Source organism: Apium graveolens, unplaced genomic scaffold (assembly GCF_009905375.1).
Source record: "Apium graveolens cultivar Ventura unplaced genomic scaffold, ASM990537v1 ctg6435, whole genome shotgun sequence".
In the NCBI taxonomy this organism is placed as follows: domain Eukaryota; kingdom Viridiplantae; phylum Streptophyta; class Magnoliopsida; order Apiales; family Apiaceae; genus Apium; species Apium graveolens.
The window spans coordinates 4,377-16,771 of NW_027419478.1; the positions used below are offsets into that span (position 1 = coordinate 4,377).

At 29.9% G+C, this 12,395-nt stretch overlaps 2 protein-coding genes across 2 annotated transcripts; one reads left to right on the forward strand and one right to left on the reverse strand.

Moving 5' to 3' along the window:
* Positions 1-380: 380 nt before the first annotated feature.
* Positions 381-982, reverse strand: LOC141703283 (F-box protein PP2-B15-like). Its single transcript, XM_074506839.1, has 2 exons — positions 912-982; positions 381-825 (listed from the first exon to the last, which is right to left on the reverse strand). Exons 1-2 carry the CDS (start codon positions 980-982, stop codon positions 381-383), a joined length of 516 nt encoding a protein of 171 aa, XP_074362940.1.
* A 7,471-nt stretch (positions 983-8,453) lies between these two features.
* Positions 8,454-9,118, forward strand: LOC141703286 (serine/threonine-protein kinase PBL35-like). The gene is made up of 2 exons (XM_074506843.1): positions 8,454-8,704; positions 8,854-9,118. The coding sequence occupies exons 1-2, from the start codon at positions 8,531-8,533 to the stop codon at positions 9,025-9,027; spliced, it is 348 nt and encodes a 115-aa protein (XP_074362944.1). The 5' UTR covers positions 8,454-8,530; the 3' UTR covers positions 9,028-9,118.
* The last annotated feature ends 3,277 nt before the right edge of the window (positions 9,119-12,395 follow it).

Sequence of the window (12,395 nt, forward strand, 5' to 3'; positions counted from 1 at the left end):
AATAATAAAATAACACATATCTCATGATGTGTATGGAGAAATTGGGTCCACTATATGTAATTAAATATATAATAACGTTTGAAGTAAATTTGAAGTCGTGATTGAAAACAAAATAGTGATTTAAAGTTAAAAAGGTAAAATATTACGAATGAGGTATTATAAAATAAATTTATGATTGAAGATAGCTTAGATAAAAAAAATTATATTCAGTTATGAGTGGACCTTAAAATTGGACACACCATAATACAAACAACCATGTCTTAAAACCCTTAAATTTTACATAAAGCATAATTCATCAACATCTTTCAAATAACAGATAATTCATATTACATAAGAAAAGTTTTTAAAGATAAAATAAAGCATGCCAACAGATAAATTCATTAAACAACGGCCATGGGTTGTTTAGGCCTAAACTCGATACCTTGTACGATAAGGCCAGTCTTGAGTACATTTGTATCAGTTGACATAAATCGGGTCTCCACCTCATCATCATCATCTCTTGTACCAGTCTCAAACTCTCCTGTCTTAATCTCCATCCATTCGTCCTTCATCCACCGACTAAGCTCTCCATTTCGTTGCTCAATATTGTGTGCAAATGTTCTTGGATCAGGATAAACTGTGCTAGCTTCATCATCAGGCACCTCCTCTCTTTCATTAACAAATCTAATGGATGTGTTTGCTGAATCAAGTCCGGAGGCATCCTCATATATTTTAAAGACAAGATATGTTTCATAAGTGGTGTGAGGAGACAACATTCCAATTTTCATTTTGCCACGAATATCAAGACACCGCCCTTTGTCAAGTACAGCAACCTCCTCTGAAAATCTGTTCACAAAATAATACATTGAGGCATGAATGCATGATACATGCCATGATATACGTGTAAATTAGTCAAAATGTTCGTGAGTTACTCGAACTCGGCTCGTAAAAAATTCCAATTCGGCTCAGAATTAATCAAGCCGAGCTCGAGCTCCAGCTCCATTTTTTTGAATTTGTAACTGAGCCGAGTTCGAGGTTCCGATTACTCGGTAAGGTTAGCGAGTCTTATCGAGTCTCTATTATTTTTAGTTTTTTTATTATAAATATATATATATTTATATCAATATTTTTCTATTTTTATATATTATTTATTTATTATCGAATCGAACTCGAGCCGAACGGATTATATTTCAAGTTTTTGTTAATATTTAGTGAAATAAATTCGAGTTTTCGAGCCGAACTTGAGCCTACCAAATTTTTTACGAGTCAAGTTTCGAACTTTAAATTAAAAGCTCAGTCGATCTGGAAGCTCGAGTCTAAAATATTTTAATCGAGTTCAAGCCGAGTCTAGGAGTGTTCGACTCGGCTCGGCTCGATTACACCCCAAATTTGGAGTTGTTACACACAGAATTATAGTTTTTTCTCAAAATTAGCTGAAATCTTATTTGATAAAATTTTAAAATCTGATCTTTAGAAAAGTGTTTTTGACCAAAAAATGTCGTACGAAATATGCTTTTGAAAAATAGAATCTTAGAGTTCTAATTTTACTATTAAATCTCAACTAAAACATTATTTTTCCATAATTACATCAAAATATGCGTATATCAAAAATAATACCAAACATTAAACATCAAATATGTGCATATTAAAAATATTATTAAAGATTTAATTTTATGAACAACACTTTTTTTATCAATGCTATAATTTTTAACGGTAATTGCCTAAAGAGATTTACATCTTTTATAAGATAATGTTATGTTACGTGACCTGCATTCACAAATGAAGACCGAGAATAGTTAAAATTGTTTAGATTTATCTTTAAATTGTTAGCTGGTTGGGTGTGATGGTGAGTTGAAGTTGTTGAAATAATTTATGGTAATAGATTAGGCTACATGTAATATAGACTTATTATTTGCATTTATTCAGGAAATAAATATGCATAATGCTATATTTATCTTTATTAGCAGTACCGTTTTACTATTTACTGTAATTTTTTTTATCCAAAAAAGTCAATATCTAAAGGGATTGTAAATTTCAACAAAAAGGTTTTGTCTCAAAAGCTCAAATTTTTGTTATTAAAATGTTATTATTATTAGATGAAAAGTGAAAATCTTGAAAAAATACCCTTCATAATATTGTTTTGCTACTTATTTTCAAAAAAAAGTATTACCTCATAATATATTTTATCAAAATATTAAGCAGAGTTTATAATAAATGCATAATTTAAAAGAAAATGGTATTCTTAGATGGGTGGGAACTCTAAACAACCTCTTAATTTGTCTTATCACCCTAACAACTAAAAAGACCAGCCTAAATGCTTCTTTTCAATCGAGGTATGCATGAAAAATAGTGTTGCATTGTACAATTTAACACACAAGCTAACAGTGTTCTACTAGAGTGAATCCTCTAACTACAACCATTGACCATACTTCCCACACTTATTAGTTTATCATACTAGAAAGAAAATACTTATTACAAAGTTACTGTGATTATATAGAGAGATGCACAAGTATTTGTAGTTAGAACCAGGTTAGTATTTAGCAATTTAGCAAAATGTACATTTGCATGTATGTAAATAATACAACAAAAATCATTCACATACCTTGAGTTACTATCATATAACCAGCTCCACCACCAGGGAACAATTGCAAGTTGCCTAGCAGCTACCATTAAACATTTCTTTCCATTTCTTTTATCAATCCAAAAACTCTGTTAGAACAAGAATGAGATCAAGTTGGTGAGTTCTGATCAATGAGGCAATCTAACTAAAAGATTATGGACCATTCTCTTCCATGATAATACAAATACAAGAGTTATCCAAAAATATGGTTCTAATTTCTATTACCTACTTATAATTTTTTTGACTAAACTATAAAATTATGGTTGCCAACTATTTAAACTTTACTCCCACTCATATAGTTACAAATAATCATATAGTTATAGATAATATCATCTTAGCACTAATTTTTTTAGTGGAGAAATTTGAAAAAAAATATGTCAATTTAGACCATAAATTACAAATAAAGAAATATTTAAATCTTTATGTCCCTACATAAATTAGTCTTTGAACATAAGGGTACATCTATAATATTTAAAATGCAAAAATGGTACTGAGTAAATTTATATATATGGAGTAAAACTCATTGTAAACTTTGGTCTCTACAAAAAAGTAATCCTGCATTTCCTTAGTTTGTTTCTATATATTGTTTTCCCTCTTTGATATTTGAATACACACTTAAATACAAGTAATGGAATCACAAATAAATATTAAAAAAAATAATATCTTATATTTAAAACTTATTTTCAACAGGAACAATTATTTTATAAGCATTTTTCATTAAAATATGTATAAATATCTTAATGTTAATTCAACAAATATTTAGGTTTTATTTATAATCTATTCTAACATCAATACATCTTTAAATCTCATCTTTAAAAATTTAGTACCAATTTTATTTTTAAAAACCTTATTACAAAAATTTACATTAATGAAATAATTACTGAAATTATATTTAATAAGAATAATTATTTTACATACATATAACATAAACACATATAACTATTTTAATTAAAACTTATATTTACTAAAAAAATAATGGATCTAATATTTTAAAAAAACTATCTTTATTGAAATACAAATAATAGAAAAGGATATAAAAATATAAAAAAATATCAAAATATTAAATATTAAAAATAATACACTGAAATAAAGTTTGTAAACAAATAATAAAATCAAGAAATAATTGAGAAAATTACCACATTGCCATCGTCAAGCAGGATAGCAGAGTCACAGAGCAGAAAATAAAGTTATTTTTTAGAGGTGTAAGTCAAGGTGGAGATTGATCTCCTAAGAATTTGATTAATATCAGGTGGTAAAAATGTGTTCCATAACTCATCTGAATCACTGGCAGACCTGAATTCTGTTGAAACACTTGAAGCTCTACATGTATCCCTGGGTGATCTGAATGATAATATTAATGATAGGCAATTCTCCATAAGGTGCTCCATCTTCGTTCTCTTTTGATTCATCATTTCCATCCCCAAATTTGTCCCAAAGTTAATTGTAATGAAATAATTTATTTTTTATTCTCCCTTATTTTTAACGCTACCTACTAGAAAGGTCTAGATGCTTCTAGATTTAAGCTAAATGGGTTGATATCTAAGTTAGGTGTGATCACTCACGACCTCCTCAAGGCCCATACGAGTGACTGCTAATGGCCCATATTTTTTAAGGTCCAAAATTTTGAAAATTATTATATAGGCTCATTTGAAAATAAAATGTTCACAAATTATTTTAATACCCAATGTATATTCTTAGCAGTTATCTAATTTTCAAATTATGCATGTCTCATAAGTCTATTTACATTTACTACTAATTCTTTTAATTCAATTAAACAATTAGCTTTCTGTCTAACTTTGGTGTGAAACTATGACGGTACATAGTTTTGGTGTTTGAGTTTTTTTTCCTTCCAGATTTTTAATTTCTCAATCTTTTGTTCTTTCTTAATATTAAAATATTATTAAATTCACTTAAATTTTGGTTTGCTGGATCTTGCCTTGTGAAAGTAAAAAAAAGGTGAAGAGTTATTTTTCTATTTTTACTTAAATTTTGTGAAATTAAATTCACTTTAATTTGAATTCGAGCTACAGTAAATAAAATTGAAAATAGAAAAATAAATTTGAATTTAGCCCTGACACTCATGCAGTAATTAGTATAGAACCCAAGGTGTCACTCTCTTATTTACCGTCTAACAATTTACCTTTTGGTATCAGTTTAACAAAATGCTGGCTTATAATATGTGCATCGTGATTATACCATAATATTATTATTTATATAATAATTATTTTACAAATAAAAGATTATAAAAAATAATTAAATATAATGTAATAATTGTGTTTTATTAACATTAATGATATAAATATTTTTTATATTATATTTATGACGGATTCAAATTTGGATATATAAAATATTAAGTTCCAGAATATCGTTCATATTGAATATATAATAATTCTCATATATTTATTTTAAAATTTAATAATATTATCACATATCAATACTACAATATTAAAATTGAAAGATATTAAAAATGTGACGGCGCTATTCATATTTTAATACCTACACCATGAACTCTTTATTTTATAAATAATTTCTACATATAAATCCTAAATTTAATTTTTTTTTACTTTGAAAATATCCATTTTTTGTTATCGGTGTTTCCTGATAGTCTACGTCTTACCAACTTGGTAAAAGAATATATTATTAATCACCTAAATGATACAATTATAAGATTCAATAATATATCTCCCTTTATCCTTGTTCCTGATATGTTTCTTTGAGTAAATTGCCCTTTAAGCCCTATACCAAACCTATATAGCCTTCTTTGGAAATCCAACTCCCTGAACCCTTATTATCCAAGCTTAACTACTCAACAATAAATGTTTACACCTTGAACGTTTTAATAGAAATTACCACTGAAACTATGAACTCTATGTATATAAATATACGTGAATAAACTAGAGAAAATAAAGAATGTTTAATGAATGCAAGTTGTATTTTCTCAGATGGTATGGTGTATATTTCGTGGATCAACCTTAAAAACAAGTATATCCAAGTGTATTTATTATTATACCCTAACAATCTAATAATAGAATTATAAAAGAGGGTTGAATGTAATTCTAGTTACTTTTTGAAATAATAAAAATCTTTTTGCAAACTATAATTGTGTTTGAATAAGCAAAATGGCGGAATAAAAGATTTAAGTATTCGAGACACAAAGTGAGTAAACAATGGTTTAAACCAGAGATATATATTTGAATGAGAACTCTGTGATGCAAGAATGCACACAGCTGCTTACAAGTGTTTACAAGAGAACAGAGAAATTCATAACATATGTTGCTTTTTCTATTTCTCAGTTCAATCGATAATTATTCTACTTGCTTCTCTTGGTTTATATATATTACCAAGTTACACATGAAAAATACAAAGAGATGAAACAAATATCTAAGTCTATTCATATGTTCATTCATTTCTCTATCCAACATCTTTGTATTTCTTCAAGTACGCATGGAAATGGAAATGCTTATTTGTTCTCTCAAACCTGCATATCGGCTGCCACATTCCTTTTTTATACAATCAACCCATGTGACTGTCAAATCACTTTCAACTGTTATTTGAGTTGGTTATCCATCGAGACTTCACTGTTATCCGTCGATAGTCCACGTGAGTTATCCGTTGAGTCTCTAATGGACAATCCGTTGAAAGTGTCTTGAGTCATCCGCTGAAACTTTGTAGTTTATCCGTTGAAAGCATCTTAGCAGTAGATACAGTTTCACTTATGCAAAATTACAAGGTATTTAATTTTTACAATTAGCCGACCTATTTTGCATATCATTCTAGTAGTCAACATGACTTAGAATATTCCACAACTTCTAAACTTCTAAGTTAATACAGTATACAGAAATGTGCTACAAAAACTTATTAAAATATAAGCTACTCTATCAACGGATGAACAAGTATTGTTATTCGTTGATAGTTACAAAATCACTTAATTAAATCTACTGAGGTGTTTTGGTGAGTTATCATCAAGCCTATAACATATTCCTAACAATCTTTCCCAATTTATGTCTACTAGAATTATCAGCATAAATTTAGGAGGACTTGATGATAACAAAACACCTTACACAAAATAAACAACCAATAGTAGATAAAAATGATAAGTGTTGTATTTTATTGAAAATTGCACAAAAGAAGGTTCACGGAAATCTCACAAGCCATTTCAAGGTGCTCCTCTAGACTGAGCAAATTAATCTTTTTTCCTTGATTGTCTAGTCTTCTTTCCCAGTTTCTCAGTGTTTTCTTCTATTTGGTGTTGGAGTTGTCTGTAGAACTCAAATTTATCTTCATTATTGAGATCTAGCTTCTCCTGCATTTTCTTGAGAGTATCATTGCTTGATATTTTCAGCTGGTCTTCAAGTCTAAAGAATCTTATGGTACATTTTTCATCATTGAACTCCATCAACCAATATGGTCTCAAATGTACTCTACTTCTATTGTAAGGAATAGATAAGATTCTTGGTAGTGCATTTGGATCTCTTCAGCTTTGTCTTATTTGTTGAATTTTATTACATTTAGATAAAATATTTTAGTGATTTAGAGCCCAGAAATTTATTTTATCAAATACAAAGACAGGTTGACCTGAAGCTAGCATATCTATGAATGTTAAAAGATAGAATTGTTGGTTAGATCTTAAAATTTCAAAGTATGTATAGGTGCCTCTATAAATTTATACATTATCACATCCTAATGTATGCTTGTATGAACTTATTTCATAATCACTATACTCACTAATGGTCTAAAAAGAAAATGTTTACCATTTTAAGAAATTTTGTTATTTGTGAAAGCCAGAATAGTGTTGTGCCCCAATGAGGATAGTTTTGTGCTTCAGATCCCTTAATTTCTATTGTAGTTCTGTTCACCTGCGAAGGGAAGAATAGGGAATTGTTATATTCTGTTGCTAATATTTTTGGAAGGCATCAAATCTTCTTTTCTCAACTTAAAGCAAAATTTTTAATAAGCCCTTAAATTCTATTAGTAATCATTTTTCTACAGGACTAGTTAAATTTTGGATTGCATGCTTATGGTCGATGACTCAATCATACAAATATAATTTACTTAAATGCTCTAAACATAAAACAACATTAGTCCTTCAATTTCTAACCGCACTGGTGTCATCTTATTAATAATTATTGTTCCCAACTAGCATTTTATACACTAGTGATCTTTTTGTTATTTACGTTTGAATTGTCAGTCTTCTGTTCTTGGATTTTCATGCTAAGTTACTCGGACTCGGGTACGAGTGTTGTACACGGGTGCGGATTCAAGTGTCAGACTCCTAGTCTTTAAAAATTTAGGATTCATGGATGTGGATCCGAAATTGGACACGGGTATGGGGATTCGGTATATAACCTTCTCCTTGGAAATTATACCTACTTTTTATTTTACACATTGTAAATTATTATCTTCTACCAAATTAATAAAACACATACACAGTTGTTTTTGTCATTTTTATAGCATAAATCAAAAGGATAACATGAGAATAGTAATTTATTGACATTTCTATCCATAACTAAGTTGTTGTGAGGCATTGTATATTATTTAGAACAAGATTTTTTGAAGTCAAAGTGTCCGATTTCTATATGAAGGATCTGACTCGGATCCCATACCCAGACCCATGTCATGTCTGATGGACACGGGTATGAGGGCAAAATTGAAGAGTCTGGGTGACGTAGTTTTCATATGCTTCTACAGCATAATGATTTGATTTAATATCTTGCTTATAGTTTGTTAATATATTAGCACATATCAATCATGTATGACTTGTTCTGTGCTGCTGCAGAGAGCAAATATGCCAACAGTAAGAAAGACCAACATACTATCGCAATCTCATCAACTACAACCAGTACTGCACAAAGTAGTACATCCACTTCCAAACTTGAAGAGGAACTTAAAATTGCTTCTCGGCTTCGGAAATTTGCATTTAATGATCTTAAGATGGCCACTAGAAATTTTAGGCCTGATAGTCTTCTTGGTGAAGGGGGATTTGGTTGTGTATTTAAGGGGTGGATCGAAGAGAATGGTACAGCACCTGTGAAACCTGGAACTGGTCTTACGGTTGCTGTAAAAACTCTTAACCATGATGGACTTCAGGGTCACAAAGAATGGCTGGTCTGTTGCCCCTTACATATCTCAATATTTACCTCCTATTTCCTTCCTCTACATCTACATTTTCCCTACTTTTTTTTAATCTATGTTCTTTTGATGTCTGTTCAATCTATTTCTAGTGTTATTGATATTTTAAGAATCTCCTTTGTCAGGCTGAAGTTAGTTTTCTAGGTGACCTCATTCATCCAAACTCGGTTAAGCTGATTGGTTATTGCATTGAAGATGATCAGCGGTTGCTGGTTTATGAATTCATGTCTCGAGGGAGCCTGGAGAACCACCTTTTTAGGAGTATGTTTCCGTCACTTTTTTGTTGTTTTCGTCTTTGAATTGATAACTATTATCTCTTGGTATGTGTCTAAAGAAAGCATATAGGACAGGTGTATATTATAGCCTTACATTAGAAAGTTTAGTTGTCAAAATCCTGAATGTTAAACCATCAATCTTGACTATCAATAATGTCGGAGTCTCGGAGAGATGATTTGCTTTTTAAATTCAGGTACTGTCTCTAAGAGATTAATCAGTGATCGATTAAACCTTTCGTGAATAATGTATAATGTAATATAATCCCTTTAACCAAATATTATTGATTAAACTATAGGCATGTAATGTGTCATCCTCATCATAGTTTAATCCAAGTTTCCTTAATTAATGAGTAGACTATCCTATCATATCAAATCAATATTTGAGTGTAGCCACACATTTCATAGTCTATCTCACACAAGAGGTCAATAATATCACTCCTAAAATTCGGAGGGTTAAATCATTCATAAATCATTCATATTTCTCATACGATTCATAATATACCCGAAATACACTTTTATCATTACCCGATTAAAGTTAACTTTTAATGTAATCAAAGTACATTAATTCTCGTATAAAATATAATGATTTCAAGTCTAAGGACCATTACATCATTATCACTGTGAGAATTACTTATGACACAACAGACATATAGAATCTCACATTGGGTCTGTCCAGCACCATGTACATTTACATATGCCTGTGTTTTTGACTTTAGTATCACTATACCTATGATCAATGAGATGTGATCATCAGTCAACAAACACACCAGTCTTAATACATTATTATTGTTCCTTAATTAAAATACTCGACTAGGGATCTTTAGGAATATTTATACCATTCTCATAATATCATTTCTAAGTCACGTACTTAAAGATATAGAATTCAAATCATATTTCAAGAAAATTTATTAATCTAACATTTATATCGCAGTAAATTAAGATATAATAAATTATAAAGGGAATAATTGATAGAATATAAATATTAATAATCCAAATGTCTTAAACTAAAACATTATAGTGTTGTCTTTAGGGCACAAACACTAACAGTTTGTGGATTTAAATATTAAAAACCGCTCATTCGCGATTTGGATGCGGTTTTAAATTCTCGAAAATTGCAATGCAAAACCGCAACCGCAACTCATAACATATATTTACAATAAAATATATTTCCAAAAATAAATTTGATATGATATAAATTAATAAGTATACACATTTATCAATTAATCTTAGGTTAATGTTAAGATTTCATTCATAAGAATCACAATCATTATAAGATATATAACCAAAATAAATGAAAAATATAATCAACATGTAATTTTATTTTTATCTTTTTCTTTTTTCTTTTCTCCCACCTCCATATTTTTGTATGTTGTTAATATTCTTACTTCACACGGAGCATTTGTTTTGTATTTTATTTTTGAATGTAGATTTATTACATAACTTAAACTTGAACTTATTAATATTCTGAATTTATTTTTTTTTCAAATTATTAATTATTTTAAAATAAGTGCTTGAACCGCAAACCGATCCGCAATAATCGTAAATTCGCAACCGCAATTGACGCGGTTAACCGCAACCGCATTTACGGTTGCAGATGATAATTTTCAAAAACCGCTTTTCGCGATTTGGTTCAACTTTTACCCCGAAATCGATCCGATCTGAACCGTGTACAGCCCTGATGGTTGTTAAGCCCGGGGCTTTATTTTTTTTTACCAATGAGGTAACTTTTTTTTCCAGTGTGTTTCATAGAACAATGTTGCTTCTCTGTTTTCATGATGATGAATCTTGTGTATTGTAGATGTACGGTCAATTTTGTATCAGCGTTATAGCTGTTGATGACCCTAGCATTACAGAAACTAAAGCAGGATTTACAACATTTTAATCCATTTAGGGGAACCAAAATCTATATGGAATGGATTCATAGTTTTGGTTTATTTATTATGCAAAAATTACATGGAACCGTGAGCTAAATAAGCCCAAAAATCGACTTTGGATAAGATAAATAAATTACCTTCACAGCCTTTTGAATGAAGAAAAATATGGGGGAAAATATAGGATAAAATATATTTTACTTGAACCTGTGCGTTATCCGAGTACTTAACTCTAATCAATATACTTATGTAAAGGAGAACATAGTGGCATTTAGGTGGCGCCTCTCAAAGGAAAAGATAGGGGCGTTTAGATGGCGCTTCTCAAATCGTTTAATTGTATTTTTCTAATTTATTCGATTTTTAGAATTAATAATCAATCAATCATCAATCAATTAATCAATATACTTATATAAAGGAGAGACAACTTACCATTCTATTTTTCTAATTTTTTCAATTTTTTGAACTAATAAATATCAAAAACTACAATTACCTTCCTAAAATTTCTACAAAATCTTTCATTAAAATCTTTAAAATAAATTTACCATTATAACTTACCATTCTATTTTTCTAATTTTTAAATTTCTACAAAATCTTTCATTAAAATCTTTGAAATCAACTTACCATTATAACTTACCATTCTAAAATCAACTTACCATTATAACTTACTGTTGTGCAAGACATGTCTGTATCATAACAAGACTAAGTCATACTGACAACCCTAAGATTAGTTGTATTGTAACCTTAATTTGTAATTCATACTTGTAACACTTAATGTCTGTAAAATATAAATGGAGCAGACTGGAGCATTTTTCTCTGAACAGTGTCAAGCCTAAGAATTCTATCTGGAAGAAGATCAAGAAGATCATGCCTCAGAAGAATTATGAAGAAGCTTGGAGTTGAATAAATATATTTGGTGTAAAACATTCTAAGTCAAGATCTCTACAAGTCACAGAATTAGTGTTATAAAGAAATCATTCGAGAACTCCAGAATGACTTATCGAGAAGTCATTTAAACTCCAGAGAGTATTGACGGATGAGTAACATCTACCCGACGGATGCGCAATATCTACTCGATGGATGAGGAATGTCTACTCGACGGATAAACCATCACTACTCGACGGATAAAAAATATCCACCGGGTATAGAGAACTCAGGAATTGTCTATCGAGAACTCAGAGATATCGACAAGTATACATTCATTAGAGAACTCTGAGTTATCGATAAACCAAAATTCACTAGAGAACTCAGAGTTATCGATAAGTCTAGGCAACAATGAAGTTTCAGAGATATCGACAAGCTAACATGCCTATTGAGATGTCGAGTTCTCTACGACTTAATTGGAGATCTCGAAGTGAAGAAATTTCTCTAAGTACAGAATTGCAGAACAGTTCAATATCCAAGGTTGCAAATCAATAAACAATTCACACAGCTGGATTGAAAAGTCTACAAAAAGCAGCTTAAGAGATGTGGAAGATCAACGACAAAGATTAACTGACAGAGGAGATTAAAGTAATCACGGGA

Excerpts from the sequence above, each read along its gene's own strand:
- LOC141703283 (XM_074506839.1), bottom strand. The coding sequence starts at position 982 with ATGGAGCTGGAGCTCGAGCTCGGCTTGATTAATTCTGAGCCGAATTGG. Across the intron at positions 826-911 it reads TTTTTACGAGCCGAGTTCGA|ATTTTCAGAGGAGGTTGCTG; the intron begins GTAACTCACGAA and ends TTTTGTGAACAG.
- LOC141703286 (XM_074506843.1), top strand. The coding sequence starts at position 8,531 with ATGGCCACTAGAAATTTTAGGCCTGATAGTCTTCTTGGTGAAGGGGGA. Across the intron at positions 8,705-8,853 it reads AGGGTCACAAAGAATGGCTG|GCTGAAGTTAGTTTTCTAGG; the intron begins GTCTGTTGCCCC and ends CTCCTTTGTCAG.